This window comes from Neovison vison, chromosome 1 (genome assembly GCF_020171115.1).
Source record: "Neovison vison isolate M4711 chromosome 1, ASM_NN_V1, whole genome shotgun sequence".
Classification (NCBI taxonomy): domain Eukaryota; kingdom Metazoa; phylum Chordata; class Mammalia; order Carnivora; family Mustelidae; genus Neogale; species Neogale vison.
The window spans coordinates 252,921,983-252,940,237 of NC_058091.1; the positions used below are offsets into that span (position 1 = coordinate 252,921,983).

Below are 18,255 nucleotides of genomic sequence, written 5' to 3' on the forward strand. Positions count from 1 at the left end.
TGAGGCACGCAACTCTTGATCTGAGTTTTAAGTTCAAGCCCCATGTTGGCTATGGAGATTATGTAAAAATAAAATCTTAAGAAAAAAAAAGAAAATGGGCTATAAACTTTTCCAAATATGACTATGGAAGCCACTTTCTCTTCTTTCTTTCCTTCTCCCCTCCTTCTTCCCCGCTCTCCTTCCTTTCTATCTTTCTCTGTCTTTCTGCCTTTCTTTCTCTCTCTCCCTCTCTGGTGTTGGGGTGAAATATTCCACAGGATTGCTTTTCTGCTGAACTGTCTGGGACGTTCAGCTCTACTCTTTCATTATTTGGCATTATTTGGTGTGATGCTGGCTGCTAATGTGGGTGTGTATTCTTTACCATATTAAAGAAATACAGTACATTACTCCTAGCTGATCAATTATTTTCTGAGAAACATATGGATAATTTAACCTTCTTTCAGGCATCTAACAAGATGTGACTTTCTTGCTTCAATGTGAGAAATTACACCGATAGATGTCCTAAAATTAAACAACTTTTTATTCCTGGAATAAATCCTACTTGTTCACACTTTCAGGAAAGGCTGGATTTGATATGCTTGTATTTTATTCTGGATTTTTACATTATTAATTTGCAAGATGGGCCACTGTACTTTTTCAGTGTACTTCTGTCATTTACAGTATCAGTGTGGCAAATTAATTGGGAAGCATCTCCTTTTTCAAAAAATTAAATCGGTTTTACCGAGGTATAATTTAATTGCAGTAAAAGTCACCCATTTTAAGTGGATGACTTGGTGAGTTCTGGAAAAGGTAGAGTGGTGCAGCCACCTCCAGAGTCATGGTATGGAATATTTTCATCTCCCCAAAAGCAGGCTCCTCTGGAGGCTTTCCCCCCTTTCTTGGAAACCCCCAATCTGCTTCCACCTTCCCATCTGTTATCGGGAACTGACAAACTATATAGCCCATGGACTGTTTCTGAATGGCTTGTGTGCTAAAAATGGTTTTTACACTTTTAGGGGGTTGTAAAAACAGCAAAAACAAGGATATGCACAAGAGAATGTATGGCCTGCAAAGCTGAGAACAGCGCCCCCTGGCCCTCTGCGGGGAAAGCATGCCAACCTCTGCTCTCCCCCACTGGAGGAGTGTCTCGGGGTTTACTCTCCAGTCTTTGTTGCTCCTTTTTCACCAAGCCAGCGCTGTAATTCATGCCTCCCACTGCCCCTGTTTTGCTCTCACAGTGTTAGCTCCTTTGCAATGCTTTTACGTCTTCTTTTCAACTCCTCTGTCTTTTCTTCTGCACCTCTCTGCTTTATGGCTTTTGTTCCAGATTCACAGAACACCTCCCTTCCCGAATTCCTGATGTGTGCTTCTGCTCTTCCTCTGTCCGTTCTTTGGTACTTTGGCATAAGGTTCCAAGATGTTCTGCCGCTCAGCTCTTTTCTCTTGATGCGCTGGTATGGGCTAAGATCTGGCCAGCCTCAGTGTCTGATGACGAACTCTGAAGACTGCCCTGCTTCCTTCCCTGACCATCCATGTGACCATCAAACACCTGCCTGTGGGTGCCGCTCACGGCATGTTTGGGTGGCGTAGCGCCCGCTGCTCCAGATCTCAGCTTCTGGCTGACTCCCCCTAGAGCAGGAGTCTGTAAATTACTGTCTGTGGCCTGTCTGCCTCACCTGCTAAGAGTGGCTTTTTAATTTTTTAAAAGATTGTATTTTTAAAAATATAAAATTTTAAAAAACACCCAAAACAAAAATAAAAAGCTGAGAAAACTATGGGGCAGAAACCCTCTGTGGCCCACAAAGCCTAACATATTTCTCATGTGGTCTTTTATGGAGACAGTTGTGACCGCTGCCGTGTTAGAGCACCGCTCTTCTCTGATGTCACAACTGGCTCTTTGAATCCATGAACCGCAGCCCAAACCTACAAACCTGCTACAGCATCTTTCCGTCCGAGTCCCTCCGGGCAAGGTTCGTTCACTGAGGCTTAATTTCAGAAGCAACCAACCTACTCTAATTCTGACCACCTGCTTTTTGCATGGTGCTCTCGCCATCTGGGGACAGAAAGATGCACGCGGAGGGGGTGGGCTATGGATACAGGGATGAACTAGAGAGTAGGAGGCAGAGTCCTGGGAAAGGGGACCTCATGGATTGGTACCTAGGAGCTGGAGGGATGGCTGTCTTATTTTCAGGTCACTGTGAACACCGGATATCTGCACTAAGGCTCAGCCTCTGGGGATAAAACACGCCTTCCTATTTCCTCTTTTTTTTGGGGGGGTGGGTAAAGATGACTCCATTGCAAAAAAAAAAAAAAAAAAAAAAAAAGAAAAGTTGCAAAATCACTAAGTGAAGGTTTAAAAGACAACAGGCTAACATGACCTATTACTGTATTAATCAAAAAAGCATAATCATGAAGGTTACCTGTAATCATGCACTATTTTTCTTGCATTCTCTAGTTGTTCGTTGGTTAACAGGATATTCCTGGGATCTGTCACAGTGAAGAAATGATTGGCTCGTCCAACAAAGGTGCTTTGATCCCATCGAGGTTCCTTGATGTTAATGTTCGGTGGAAGTTCTCCAGACATAGTCCTGGACTCTAGAGGGTCAAAAAGACAAGTCTACTGAAGACTTAACAGTGTTGCTACACATTTTAGAAACTCTATAGTCACATTTATTTCCAGATAAAGACTTATGTACATTCCTCTTTATAAAAATAACTTTGCTATAAGTGGCAGAAAGACCATCTAAATCCTAAACTTCCTTTGTCCATATATCTCAATGGATCGTAACCAAATTTCAGTAATTTCTCACATACTTCTCCTGATAGATACATAGTATTTAATCATTCTTTAACTTTTGGGAGCCTAGAAATACTCCAGAAAAAGTAGAAATAGAAAAAGTTAAAAATAACATCAGTAGTAATAGGGTTTAAAGTTTGAAATCCCTTTTCTGGGCATAACAACCAATGCCAAGCTACTACTACATTCTGGTCTACTAAATTTGTTACTTCTACTGGTAGAAGTGACTCATTATGCAAAAAAGGGTTACATGCTAAAAATACTACAATTAGAAAAAGACTCAGATTCAGTCAGCCTGTTCAGCATATAAACCACCAATCAAAAATGCAAAGTTATGTCCCTCAATCTAACAGGGACAAGGTGGGAAAGACACATTCCGACAAGCCCATGAATACGAGTAACACTGTAGCCTATCATCTCCCTCATATAATACCTATTTTACAGCTAAGAACCATCACTATTTTCCTAAAAGTAACTAATTTCTTTCTCTGAGTGATACACACTTCTTTTTAGAACTGCACTGTATTATTGTAATGCATGCTTATGGTAATGCTCTGAATAATAGAAGTTTATTGTAGAAAATATAGAATAAAGAAACAGAATCTTTGATAAGTTAGCCACACTGAGATAACTGTCCTTTATGTTTTGGTGATTCCTTGCAGACACTTTTTATACATAGCATCTAAATAAAAAAATAAAGCTGATATCATACTTTGTATTTTAATTTCCTGATTTTTCCTTTTTTTTTTTCCTTTGGCACCTACTTCATGTTCATGATCATTTCCCATGGCACTCAATATTCATTTTAGGTATATAACAACACCTTTGATGTCTAAATTATTTTCAGTTTTTCACCATGATAAATAATGTATCCTTGTCTATTATCTTTTCCCTCAAAGCTGGTGATCTCCTTAGACCAGATCTCTCGGTGTGACATTAAGGAGACTGAAGGACCAAGTCCCTATGAAGGCTTCAAACCACTGCTTTTCTTTTGTTATTCCTGCTTCCCTTCCCTACATTTCTAATATCAGTTCAAATAGCAGCTTTCTTTTCCAGGTCATTTTCCACTAAGTTATTTTTTAGTGCTTCTCAAGTTCTTAGGTACCTTACAATGCCAAGGGCAGATGCTAGGTACTTTGGTCATTTATACTTCATCAAAATCTCAAACTAATATGTATCCTAGCCCACTGGGTCAAAATCGAGCATGTTAGGACAACGGGTGGGAGGAATCCAGTGCCCGTGAGACAGCTGGTCAGTGAGACGGAGAAAGTAAAAATCGGCCCCACTACTTGCAAAGCCAGCTGGAACAATAAGCACAAAGTCAGGTGCAAGGTTAACGGGAAGCCGTACTTCTCCCAAGGTCACAGCGATGAAGTGTCCTAACACTGCCCTTCTTTGAATGACTAAGGCTTTCTGATCTCACTGAGACATTGTTTCTTCTATAATCCCACACTGTTAGGAACTTTGCTACTTGAAATGGAAACAGAAAGAATGAAACATCCCACTCTGGACAATGAAAAGGAGACTGGATTTCCTGCATAGGTGTGGAGTCTCAGATGAGTGAGTTTCTGGACGCGGCATTCCACGTTTCTCTTAACTTTGTAATTTCCAAGGAAATAGGGAGGTGGGGCCACGTCAGTCTAGACCTTAACACCCAGCCCTGGTTTGAGCCAATCAGAATAGGACTTCACTAAGCCTCGCTGAAAGTCCACCACTCTCCAAGATGCTCCAAAAGCTCTAGCTCCTCCCTTGCTGGTGAGACATACTCTGTTCCTCTGGTGTGTGGTCTCTCTCGAAGTAGGAAGCCATTGAGCGTGACTCTGTTGGTCTACAGGTTTGCCCCCGCTGGGCTCTGGCTGACTGAGCTGTGGTGACAGAAACATCTAAATCTCAAATTAGGACACATCCCCATCATGGGCAGGAAGCCCAAGGATGCAAGAAATATAATGGACCTTAGAGAGCTATGCCATCGTATAAGAAATGTCTAAACTTTGTATTACACTATATCACATGTGTTACTTATAAAACATGCAATAAAGCAAAACCAAAAACTCCAATTCACATCCAGGAGAGCAGCGGAAGTTTTTAGAGGTGTCTGCAGAGACCCAGCACCTTGCTGAGATGCCTCCGTGCCCCCCAGGCATGGAGGGGATTCAGCGGATGGGGTTACAGCAAAGGAGGCTGACGACGAGTGACCAGTGGGAGAAAAAGCAAGGAGAGCACGGCGTCCTGCAAGACCGTCTCCTCTAGTCCAACTGGCCCAAAGGAAGAACACCTTGGTAGGTGGCGACACCCCCTGGTGGAATGGTGAGGAGAGGAGCATACAACCCCGAGGGGCCAGTCTACGGGAGGGGGACACTGCAGAGACGGTCGTCTTTGCAAGTTCTAAGAATTCTGAGCCATGAGTGCAGCAAGCAGGGAGAGACTGCACACACACATCAAACGTCCTCCCTGGAGAACTGTTCATCCCTGCAAAGACAATTACTATCTCCTGCCTCGAGATGCAGATTCCGCAGGCCCAGCATGAGGTGGGCCGTGGGACTGTGCCGGCACTCTGGTCCGGCCCTCCAGCAGTCTGGGCACCAGGCTGTGGCCACACAGGCAGCTGCGGCGGCTTCCTTCCCGGCGTTTCTCTGTGCTGCCTATGCCGTCCCTCAGGCCCGAACTGTCACTACGTTCCCTGGTGGATATCTGATACAGACGGCTCTCATAAAACCGAGGGCTCAGTACTCTTTCTCCCCTGCAAGTACAACCCTCCCCATCACTATCTGTCCTTTATGCCTAACATACATCATCTAACAAACCATAACAGACCATCTCCAATTTCTGAAATAGAAAGCAACATTTAGGTCACATTGCCACAAACATGACCTGGGTTTAAAACCTGGTTACTTTATAAAATCAAAACATCCTAATTGCACAAGAGCTGGATAGGATCTTTAAAAAGACCCACGGTTTTTAATTGTACCATACAGAAGAGAAAACAGAGGCCCTGGAGGAGGGGTGCAGGGAGAGGGAGATAATCTGTCCAGGTTGCGTGAGTGGTGCCAGTGGCATTAGAAGAGCCGCAGGTCCAGAGCGGGGCTGCACTCCTGGGCACGAGTGTGCCCGCTCCCTCCTTCTCCTCTACCACTCTCCGTTAGCTATGTTCCCCTCCAAGTGTACCAATCAATACCTGCACAGAACTGGTCTCTTTGAGGCCCTCCTTATTCCTCTAAAGGCAAACGTTCCTACTGATGCTGTGCTGATGCCGTGAAGTTCTGCACGACCGGGGGGAGCTTGGGGTGACTCGGGAGCACGTGAGCAAGAGGGCTGTGAAGGCCTCATGAAGTCTTTAACAGGCAAAGGAAAAAGGGAGAAGTGGGGAATGTTTGGAGTTTGTGTTACGTGCGAGGAACTGGGCTAGATGCTTGTCTGAGAGTGCAAGCCTTTACTACGTGCCTGTGGCAGAGCATTCCATCCCAGCTCTCAACAACAGTGGGCCCTGTGAACACTATCTACATTTCTGGCAGAGGTAGGTCAGAATCCGAGATTTTGCTCCCAAGGAACCCTTACCTACCCAGCAAGAGAGGAAGGAGGCTGAACTTTGGACTCCAGGCCACGCCCACCCAAACCCCAAAACTGAAAGCTTATGGCGAGGGGCCTTGTATGCCCCTTCCCCGAGATGTGCGCATCCTAGCCCCACACATTGTGAATATGTTATCTTCTGTGGTAAAGGGACTTTGCTGGTGTGATTAAGTTACAGATCTTGAGACTGGGCAACTAGCCTGGCTTATTCAGGTGAGCCTGATGTGATCGCAAGAGCCCCTGCCAGAGGAGGGCAGGAGAGGCAGAGTCGGAGGAACAGCAGTGAACAAGCAGAGATTGGGGTGATATGGGGTGGTAAGGCAAGGAATGTGAGCAGACTCTCGAAGCTGGAAAGGGCAAAGAGCCTCCAGAAGTCACACAGGCTCATTTTCGACTTCCAGCCTCCAGAACTGTAAGACGATGTGTTATTTTACAACCACTAACTTTGTGGTTATTTGTTACAGCAGCAATAGGAAACTAATACAGCACTATTTTCCCTACTTAGAAAGGATTTCAAATAGCACTATATATTGGCATAAGAAGACTAGATAGCCTTGATAACCTGTCTCTGCCCCTACGAATTGCAAAAAAAAATAAAAAAGCCTAATCAGGGGATTCCATATTAACATTCTTACAAGGACAGCTGATCTCAATCCAGGTAAAATTTTAATTATTAACTGCAACTCCCATGTTTCAGTTAGACAAACCTTTTCATGCATGAACCTTCAAGCACAATTCACTTTCTCAACTCTAAATAAATCAACCAGTTTCTGTAATCAAGAGTCCTACTTTCATTTTTTTTTTCCTTTTAAAAATCTATGTTCTATTCAACATTAAACTGTGGGGCCAGGAGTGGTCCCCCCATGGCCCTGGGGCAGTCATCTACGCCCTGGCCCCCCCGCCCCAGGCCTGGGCACTCTAAGGGCCAAGCAATAGCTCTTGGTGCATTGAGTCAGGGTGCTGGGGCAGGGGGCACTGAGATGCTGCTGGGGACCCCTCTCATCAGCACCCCAGAAGTGCTGCATTTTGTACCTGGGCTTCTGACACCGCAACCACCTCCAGGGGGAATGTGTCTGCATTGGGACTTTGCCACCACGTGGCAGGGGGTCCCGTGGACATGCCCCCTTTCCATCTGCTGGCTGGGCCAAGGGCGTCACTGCTTGGTCAAACCACCGTGTCCTGGGCACCCACTGGCTGGTGGGCAGCAGCTGCTGGTGGTCCCTGCATATTGGGGGCAGCTGTTTGGGTCAGAGGGTTGGGGATGCTAAAGCCACCTTAGGCACCTCTGTGGGGAGGAAGCCAAGTCCCCCGGGGTGGGAGAGAAAGGAACCAGCTTGGTTTCCTTGCAGTCTGGTTCAGCCGGGCACCGCCATCTGGAGGTTCACAGTTCCTGGGCTTTGCTCCTTCACCCTCCCCACCCAGGGTGGACCTGGTCAAAGATCAGATACCTTTGTGGGGAGTTGTTCTCAAACACAGCTGAGCACATGGTTCTGGCAGCTTTATAACAGGTACTCAGCAACTAGGAATTTCTGCAGAGAACACTGGATGAAGTCATTATGTTGTACAACTTTATGATGATACTGGGGACAGCAGGAATGAGCAAGAACTAGTATGGCTCAAAAGAAGGTTTCAGAGAGGGGTGCCTGGGTGGCTCAGTCGGTTAATTTGGGCTCATGTCATGATCTCAGGGTGGTGAGATGGAACCCCTGTGCTGGGCTCCATGCGAGGTGTGGAGTCTGCTTAAGATTCTCTCTCTCCCACTCCCTCTGTCCCTCCCGTCGCTCATGGTCTCTCCCTCCCCCCACCCCAAACAAACAAACAAAAAGTCTCAGAGAAGAACATATATCCCTTTGGATTGCAGCAGTAGCATGGGTAAGGGAAATGCCATACCTTAAAGGGACGGACTGCACAGGACACCAAGGAATGTGCTCAAGAATGTGTGAGTTGAGTGGCTTTATCACACCAGAAGCAAGTGAAAGATGCCACGTCGAGAATCAGAAGACACCAGTGGGGAGGCTTCTCCCTTTGGGTGTCTACCTGAGGCTTCGACGGTTGTGCGCACCTGCGGAACGGTCTTCAGGAATTCGGAGAGGCCATGAAGAGAGAGACAGGAGGGGCAGGACGTCACAGTCACGGTGGGGGGGGAGCACTCAGTGAAGAACTTGCCCCGCAGGAACTTACGAGCCAGTTACCAGCGGGTTTGATAACTGCAGATGGTCAACAGCCAAATGTGATGGTTTACACCACATCATCTTGGCACATGTCTGACGTTCAACAGATGGAGCTTTCACGACCTGAACAGGTGGACTAGGGGAGCTGAGGGAGACAGAGGCTGTTAAGAGTCCAGAACAGAGACCTGACAGGGAGATGGCTGCTGAAGAGGACCTCCTTGTATACTTACATAGCTGTAAGAAGCCTCCTGAAGTTTCAGCAGTTGAGCTGTTAATCCAGATTTAAGAATCTTTTCCATGAGTAATTTTAAAGAAAAAATTGTATTTTAAAGGTATTAAAATATCCTTTTAGGAGAAAAAAAAAAGTGAGCTTTGAAAAAGTTTTCTGTGGTTGACTGACATCACTTAGCTATCAGAAGATAGTCAAGGCTTTATCACTTAAAGACAAAATCACTTACAATGAACTCAGGACGTGGTTATCTGGGACCATTAACCATTAGAAGATTAGACTGCATTTAAATGAGTCATTTCTAAAGAGATTATTTTATATATTATACATGTTGATTCACTAATTGACCCCAGAAAGGGGACAGAAATAATCTCTTAGGAGGAAAATAGCTTAAAACTCAATCTCCTGGTTAAGGTTTTACAGAAATATAGTATCAGGGAGCCTCATCAAAACGAATTTCTCCAGGTCTTTATGTTCATTCATTCATTCATTCACAAAATTACTTTATGCATTCAGTATTCACTGAGGGCCTCTCTTGTACCCAGCACTGACTTGATCCTGGTTTTGGAAAGACCCCACATACAGTAAACCGTAAGTTGAAAAAAAAAAAACCAAAACATTTTAATGAATGCAACCTAAGTTTCCCCAGAAAAACTTGTAGACATGCTTCACACATAGAGCTTACTGGGTATGGCCATCACTTAACTCCGCCGATAAAGGCTTCAACTGAGTTATCAGATCACTAATCTTGTTGAATGACTCCTGTATCCAAATCTATACACTTTTCAAAATAACCATTATTTCAATGGAGTAAGCCTGCTCTGAAATCTGTTAATAGCCAAGTTGCAGAGTTTATAAGCTTTTTTTTTTTTTTTTTTGGTTTTATTTTTAGGGGCACTTGGATGGCTCAGTTTGTTGAGCAACTGCTCTCTGCTCTGGTCAAGATCCTGAGGTCCTGGGATTGAGCCCCGTGTCAGGCTCCCTGCTGAGCAGCATCTCCCTTTCCCGCTGCTGTCCCCTGCATGTTCGCTCGCTCTCTCTTTCAGATAAATAAATAAAATCTTTTTAAAAAAAGATTTATTTTTAGAGAGAGAGACATAGCGGGCGTGTGGGGGGAGGGGCAAAGGGAGAGATACTCCCAAGGAAGTCCACACTGAGTGCAGAGCTGAACTTGGGGCTCAGTCTCATGAGCCGGAGATAATGACCTGAGTTGAAACGATGGTTGGCCTCTCAACCAACTGCACCACCATGTACTCCAAGTTAATAAACTTTTTTTTTCTTTTTAAAGGAAAAATCCTTTATTTATTTGACAGACAGATCACAAGTAGGCAGAGAGGCAGGCAGAGAGAGAGGAGGAAGCAGGCTCCCCGCCGAGCAGAGAGCCCGATGTGGGGCTCGATCCCAGGACCCTGGGACGGTAATCTGAGCCGAAGGCAGAGGCTTAACCCACTGAGCCACCCAGGTGCCCCAAGTTAATAAACTTTTAAAGCCCAAATGAGTGCCATGACAAATACCTTCCACTTATAAGGCATGACCTATTACACGCCGGCTGGCAATGTTAATGAACTTCATCTTTCCCCAAGGCATTATTTAAACTACATCACCATCTTTGTGAACAGTTCTAGGAGGGCATTTCTGCCTCCCTGGTCGGTTAGACGTCACACCGTCAGCACACAGCACACAGCTCTGCAAGGGTGAGGACTACCCGCTCACTCCTAGGCCCAGGTCCCCCTCCCACCGCACATAAGCCTCATGGCTGGTGAAGTCTGCACCAGCAAGGCAATGGTGATCAGTTTCGTCTCTAGATAAGTTCACTGAACGAGCTTGTGAGCTGCGCTTGCCTTCCTGGCTCCAAGCTGGACTGTAACTGGGGATCCCTGGGCGGAGAGAAGGCAGGAAGCGGTGTGTACTGGTCAGGCGACTATGTCTGTGTTGACAGCAGGCCTGAGCTCACATCCCAGCTCCAGCGATGATGCCATGGCCTCGTACACCTGAGCCCACAGCTCCAAGTTCCTGGATCTTTACCAATAAAATCAGGATACTACTTCATAATAACCACTAATTTAATAACAATACGAGAGCTTTCCTTGTATTATCATCTCATCCAACCCTCATAACAGTTCAGTTTCCAGGGGTGGGTAGCGAACTTGCTCGAGTGAGGAAGGGTGCCAATGTGTGAAGGGAGGTATTTCCCTGGAGAGTCTGATTCAGTAGAGCTGTGGTGAGGCTTAGGAGTTAGATTTTTAAGAAGTACATCGGCGGTATCCTCTGATTAGGTAAATTTGGGAAAACTATGTTGGAAAGAACATAAAAATAATACACAAAAAAATGACCCAATGCCTGACCAGTTGAGAGAAGACCCTGAGCCTCTTGCAGGACTAGCAAGGACATTTAAATGACTTCCTGGCTGGTGGCTTGGCCTGTTCTTTCTGGCAGGTTCCTGCTGAGGCTAGCTCCCTGCCCTGTGGCCTGGTCCTCTGAGCACTTTACCCGGACAAACTTTGGAATCAGAACTGGACTGGACCAAGCGCAGTGTGGACTGGAGTCCTGATCTGTCACTTCCTTTCGAGCCATGTCACCGAGTGAGTCACTTCCCATCTCTGAGCCTCAGTATTTTTATCTACAAGATGGAGGAAAGAGTCGGCTCACAGAGTTGGTAGGATTAGTAAGCTGAAGTGTACCAGACGGCTTTTAAACCTTTATTAACTGTCAAATGCTAAACAAAGGCAGGGCACACGTCTAATAAGTCAGTCTCCCAGGAGTGGGAGCTCTGTCCTCACTGGCTGAAGTCCTGCCCATAAATGCAGTTGCTGCTGGTGTGTGTGTGTTGGGGGGGGGGGGTGGTGATGGGGTTGTGGGAGCAAAGGACCGGAGCTTGGGTGCCTGAAGAAGATGATCAGAAATGTCCAACAAAAATCAGTTTTCTCCAAGATAAACTTTATTTTCCGACCTTCAGCTACATGCCAAGAAAATACTTAAATTGGCAAAAAAATTTTCTTTCAAAATTCTGCAGGTAACAAGTTAACAGAGAATGTGTTTTTCATCAGGGACTTACTAACAAAGACCTTTAAACCTGGCTAAAAATTAACAATGGAAATTACATTATTAAACTGGAAACTTGCTGGTGACTAACACAACTCTAAAAGAGGCTTGAAAGAGGTAAGAAAGCCGGGTCGCCCTGGTCTGCTTACTTGGGGCTGGGCAGGTGCAAAACAGCCTGCCAAAGTCACTGTCTGGGGGACAGGACTGAGCACTCATTATGTGCCAGACACTAGGCTTTTAAGGCATTATGAGATGCGAAATCCTTATTTCAGTCCTCCAAGAAAATGCCGCTTATTTGTAGAGCTGCTCAGAAAAATCAAGCATCACCCCCAAGATAGCAGAGCCCAGAAGTGCTGCTTGTCTGTCTTTCTGTCACGCTTCTGACCTGTGGGAGGCCAGGGGTGATGCGGCTGCCAAGGGTAATCACCCTAACCAGAGGAGCCTAAAAAGCCCATTTACTAATTTGTTTGGCTTTGGGCTGGTTGTCCACACACCCCATTCCTTTCTCATGGGTGTGGCCACACAGGAGATCAAATTATAGACCAGAAGGCTGAATCCTGGGTAAAGAACAAGACTCCTTCAAAATGAATTTCTACTCATCAGTGGCTTTCTGTTGCACACTCTCCTCTATTCCAGGGGGCTTTTCTAGAATCAAGAAAACATGGAAAATTATTGCCTTCTACCTGTCTCCCTGCCAGCTTCCTCCTCACCCTGTCTCCCACCCCACAATGCAGATCCACTCTTGGATTAACTTGAGAACATCCCGGGGACAGTGCAATCATCAGCCATACTCCGGGCCTTAAATCAACTTTGGGTGTGGGATTCTTTTTTTTTTTTTTTTAAAGATTTTATTTTTTTTTTTATTTGACAGAGAGAAATCACAAGTAGATGGAGAGGCTGGTAGAGAGAGATAGAGAGAGAGAGAGGGAAGCAGGCTCCCCGCTGAGCAGAGAGCCCGATGCGGGACTCGATCCCAGGACCCTGAGATCATGACCTGAGCCGAAGGCAGCGGCTTAACCCACTGAGCCACCCAGGCGCCCCTGGGTGTGGGATTCTTAATCACTTACTTAGGATGGGTAAAGTTCTCAACCATTTAAAAAAAAAATTCTATTGGTTTTTACTTGAGATGGTGGCATCAGCCTCTAAAAATGTTAAAATACTACCAAACTGTAATATTTTGGATGCATTCAGTTGAGTATTTATTTTACTACCCACTTGAAAGAGTCAAATCAGGTTACATATAATGTCTCTGAAAACATGGGACAAAGTAATAGCTAACTAAAACTTGGTAACTTTGAACTTTGTATATTTATGCATAGGTCTAATACTTATTCTAACTTAACAACTTTTCACATGGTAGCTAAGTCAGCCTTTTTATGACTTATTGATACTGATTTCTTACCTTTAACCTCATATAAAAGGTCCACCATGACTATACTCCAATTAAATACATCTGACCATTGTTTGCACCGTAGGACGGGTATAGATGCCATATTTTATTCTAAGGTACTGGACAGAAAAAAGTTTGGATGATGGACAGGCTCTTAGGGTCACTGCTGCTCTGGATAGCCTCTAAGCTTTCTCCCCAGGAAGTAAAGAAGGGGTGGGGGATGGATGCTTCCTCCCAGGTGGCACCCCTCTCTACCCATCCACATGAGATTTCATAAAACTTCTACAGAGTATTAAGAGCATTCTACATCTGACTGACCCTGAAGTTCAACCAGCCTTTGCCATACGGGTTCCTCTCTGACAACTACAACCACAGATATGGCCTCTTGTCCCGAAGGCCCATGGTCTTAAAACACCTTGAACGCATACCTGGAGCGATGATACATAGGCCTAGGCTAGAGAGGAACAGATAGATCTTTCCTTCCAAATTGTTGTTTTGCAAGCTAGATACCTGCAGTCCTAAAGGGAGAAAGGACCTACTTAGGTCCCAGAACTTCTTGGTCGAGCCTCCACTCATCCTCCCCTGCTCTTCTTATATATCTTATATGTCAAGTCTGGGTCCAGCACCATAAGAGCCACAAAGCCTCCTTCTTTACTTACATACCCGGTTCCTACCTATTATAATGCCTGGAAACTGGGGATAGACAATGGAAGAGAAAATCAAGAGGCGCCCAAGTCAAACTCTAGAAGGCCAGGCAGAAGAAGGGATTATGAGTTTGAGAAAAGTATGAACAAAATGCAGTGGGTGTTCAGAACAAAGTGCAGTTAACCACCATAAAGCGGTTAAGCGCCTGAGCTCTGAAGTCACTCAGAAGTAGGCATTTTCATTCAGATACTCAACAAATATTCATTGAGGGTCTACCGGGTACAAGCAGTTGCTCATGCAGGGAGGGATAAGGTGAGCAAGACAAAAATAGGCCCTGGTCACAAGATGAGAAAAAAAAACCAGCAAGGAAACAGTTAATTTCAACTGATGACAGATGCTATTTAAGAAAAGAAGACAGGGGTAGCCTAACAAAAAATGCCTGCCTGAGGGCTCAGTTTTAGACAACACAGTAAAGGAAAAGCATCTTTGAGCAAGTAACATTTAAGCTGAGACTTGGCCTTGCCTTACAGGCAGCCAACTGTGTGACCTTGTGCAAGTTACTCAACCTCTCTAAGTACCACCAGCTTTTGTATTGAGATCATAAAAGCAAAATCCACAATCTCACAGGATTGGAAGAATGTAAAAGTCAATGGACCTAAGTCACCTACATACACTTAGTGGATGCCATGGTTGTCATTCTGGGAAGGTTAGAGATCTGTGACTCGTGGGAAAGATCAAGAGAGCATGGAGAGATGCAAGGCGGGTCCAGGACCACTCTCTCACCTCTTTCCTGAAAGATTGCGGGTTCCAGGGCAGAGGCCAGGTGGTCTCCTCTCTGACCCTGGAGCCCAGCTGTGCGCCAGGAGGAGAAGCCAAGGGCTAGGAATGTGGGGGCACGGGGTCGGTAACACCCGGTCACCAGGCAACCCCTCGAGCCTGTAGCGCGGTGGCCTGTCCCCGCGGCAGCCATTTTGGGTGGCCTCACCGCAGGGAGTTTCGTCACGCGGCAGCCGGGCACAGAGTGGCAGGGCGCGTGCCGGCGTGGATGGGCGAGCCCCTTCCCGTCCGGGGAGAGACGCACTCCATCACGTCGCTCAGGGGGACCTCAGGGGTAGGTCAGGCTGCTGCAGGCGGGGAAGGTACCAGGCAGCGGGAGGGCAGGGGTCCCTAAGGTGCAGGGACCACCCCCAGGCCCCCGGCCCCGGAATCGCCGGCACAGCCAGGGGCTCCCGACCTCCCGCCCGGGGAAGTAGGGGGGCTCTCCGCGCTGCAGGCCCGCGATCGCGCGCCCGCTCCCCGGCTCTCGCCCCTCCGCGGGGCTCCCTGCGCACTCGCCACCCAGCCCTGCCCGAGCCGCCGCCAGCCACTCACCGCTCCCCGCCGCCCGCGCTGCTTGCAGCACCCGAAAAGCGCCGCCTGAGCCGGCACCGGAAGCGCTTCTCCAGCCAGAGCGGCCCTGCGCGCCGCCGTCGCCTGGTGCGCGCCCTCGGAGCGCGTCCCCGTGCACAGGGAGCGCGGCCGCGTGGAGCCCCGCGCTCTCCCCCGTGCCCGCGCTTTCGCTGCTGGCTCCTCCCCGCTCTGGGTCTCAGCGGTCAGCTCCCAACTTCATCTTCGCTGCCTTGTGAGGCCCTCTCTGCTCAGGCCAGCGCCATTGCTTTCCGTTTGGGTTTCCCCGAGGGCACTGCGCCCTACTTGATCATTTCTTTATTGCCAGGATCTTGCAGAAAGTCCGTAGCCACCCATTCACTCACTCATTTGCTCACTTAAATCCGTGTTTCCCAAATTGTGGAGTGTGGCCCGCTGGTGCCACAAGGAAATTTTAGGCGCTAAAGGGCCACGAACTGACTTAGGTCTTTGAAAGAATGGCTCTGGGCGTCTCCTTCAGCTCCGGTCCTGATCGCGGGATTATGGTTCTGGGATCAAGCCCCGCATTGGGCTCCCTGCTTAGTGGGAACTCCTCCTGCTTGTGTTCTCTCTCTCACTGTCTCTCTCTCTGTCAAATAAATAAAATCACAAAATAAATGAGAAAGAAAGAAAGAAAAAAGGAAAGGAAAGGAAAGGATGGCTCTGGGTACAGTATGGAAAGGTCATGAGACAGAAAGAGGCCAGGAGGGAGGCTACCCGGTTGGCTTGGACCTGGCTGATACAGCTGAGTTGGTGAGAATTATTGAGTTCTTGGGTATATCTTGGGGGCAGATGAAATCTAATATATGGTGAATTACATCATGTTCATGGAGAAGATTCTATTTTTAAAGTCATAAATTCTTCCTCAAATAACCTAGAAATACAATGCAATTCCAAACAAAATTCTGACAAATCCAGTGTGTAAGAGTGTGTCCCTACAACTTGATAACTATAAAGCGTATATGGAAAAATAGTGAGAAATAACCAAAACAATTTTGAAGAAAAAGTAAGGTGGAGGGGCACCTGGGTGGCTCAGTGAGTTAAGCCTCTGCCTTTGGCTCAGGTCATGGTCTCAGGGTCCTGGAATCGAGCCCTGCGTTGGGCTCTCTGCTCAGCAGGGAGCCTGCTCCCCATCCACACCCCTGCCTGCCTCTTTGCCTACCTGTGATCTCTTTCTCACTCTGTCAGATAAATAAATAAAAATCTTAAAAAAAAAAAAAAAAGTAAGGTGGAGTGACTCATCTTAAAAATATGGGGAGGTAGTGTGTTTGTGAGGGATCAACAAATCGCTTAGGACAGCCAGAGAGAGATACCTGACACAGACCCTGCTCATGCAGAAATGTGCTCTGAGCTGGCATCCCAAGTGAGGGGGCAAGGATAAATACTCACTCAATGATACTGGGGCAACTGAATCTCTACCTTATACCATACATGAAACTCAGCTCCAGATGCATTAAAGACTAGAGTATGAGAAACAAAACTCCCAAGTTTTTAGCAGACAATATAGGATGGTATGTTTATGACCCTGGGATAAGGAGACATTGTTTTTTGTTTTTTTTTTTTTTTACTTTATTTATTTGACAGACAAGATCACAAGTAGGCAGAGAGGCAGGCAGAAAGAGAGAGGGGGAAGCAGGCTCCCTGCTGAGCAGAGAGCCTGATGCTGGGCTCAATCCCAGAACACTGGGATCATGACCTGAGCCGAAGGCAGAGGCTTTAACCCACTGAGCCACTGAGGTGCCCCAAGGAGACATTCTTAAATAAGCACAAAAAGTACAAAATATAAAGGAAGGATTGAAAAGTTAAACCTCAGGAAAACTCAGAAAATAGCTCACCAATGAAAACATAAGAGAAGTGAAAAGTTCATGGACTGGGAGGAAATATTTTCAATGTGCGGATACGGTAAAGAATACCTACCCAGAAAATATTACCAAAAATCGTTTGCAAACTAGCAAGAAGAAATAATCCAATGGAAAGACAAAATCATGAATTTACAGTTTACAGAGAAGGAAAAACAAATGGCCCCCACACATAAGTAAAGATATTCCAACAGGCTAGTGATTTGGGCACTTAGCAGAGGTTTCACAAATAGTTTTTTTTTTTTTTTTAAGATTTTATTTATTTGACACAGAGAGAGATCACAAGCAGGCAGAGAGGCAGGCAGAGAGAGAGAGAGAGAGAGAGAGAAGCAGGCTCCCTGCCAAGCAGAGAGCCTGATGTGGGGCTCGATCCCAGAACCCTGAGATCATGACCTGAGCCAAAGGCAGAGGCCTTAACCCACTGAGCCACCCAGGCGCCCCCACAAATAGTTTTTTGGTGGCATTCCTTATCCTCAGAATTCCTATGAATGTTGAACCGGTTTCTGTTCTTTACCATAACGTATGCCAAATGTTTGGTTCAAAAAGATTAAAAAAAAAAAAAAAGTTCTTCCTTCACAGAGTTTGTTGGCAAAGAGATAGACGTGGAAACAAATAATAACAAGAAATGATTATAATTCAGTATAAAAAATTGCAACAGTATAATGTGGCTGTTTGACTAAGGGCTGTGAGGGCTGGGAAGGGGGACTGCCTAACCCACCTGCAAAATGCTGTGCAAGAGACAGAGAGCAGGGTTCTGGGATCGAGCCCCACATCAGTGTATCAGTTATCTGTTGCTACAGTAATGTTATAGCAGAACCACAAAACCTCAGGAGTATACACAACAAGGAACATTTATTTTTGTTCCTGGGGCTGTTTTGACTGGCAGTTGTATTGATGGGAGCTGGGCTCAGCAAGGCTTACTCATGTTTCTGGTCAGCTGTGGGCTGTCGGTGGCTTTGTGGGTCTTAGCAGGGCTCTCTCACGTATTTGGACCCTCAGCTGGGACAAGTGGGCTGACAACAACAGTGCAGAGGAGGGGGAGAGAGAGGGAGAGAGAGATAGAGGAAGGAAACTCAAGGCTTCTTAGGGCCAAGCCTTGGCTCTGAAATGCCTTCACTTTCACTTCATCCCACACTGGTCAAACCAAATTACAAGCCCAGCCCAGATTCAGG

At 46.4% G+C, this 18,255-nt stretch overlaps 1 protein-coding gene across 4 annotated transcripts in view; it reads right to left on the minus strand.

Annotated features, from left to right (window-relative positions):
- The window catches only part of SFXN1 (sideroflexin 1), a 37,780-nt gene extending 22,499 nt beyond the window's left edge, over positions 1-15,281 (minus strand). For 2 of the 4 annotated variants that reach the window (XM_044229318.1, XM_044229309.1), the window contains exons 1-2: positions 15,192-15,281; positions 2,400-2,574 (exon numbers count right to left, since the gene is read on the minus strand). In XM_044229318.1, the coding sequence (XP_044085253.1) occupies positions 2,400-2,563 (164 nt within the window). In that variant the 5' untranslated portion in view covers positions 2,564-2,574; positions 15,192-15,281. The remainder of the gene's footprint in view (positions 1-2,399; positions 2,575-15,191) is intronic. The other 2 variants (XM_044229291.1, XM_044229300.1) reach the window with 1 other exon arrangement.
- Positions 15,282-18,255: the final 2,974 nt, after the last annotated feature.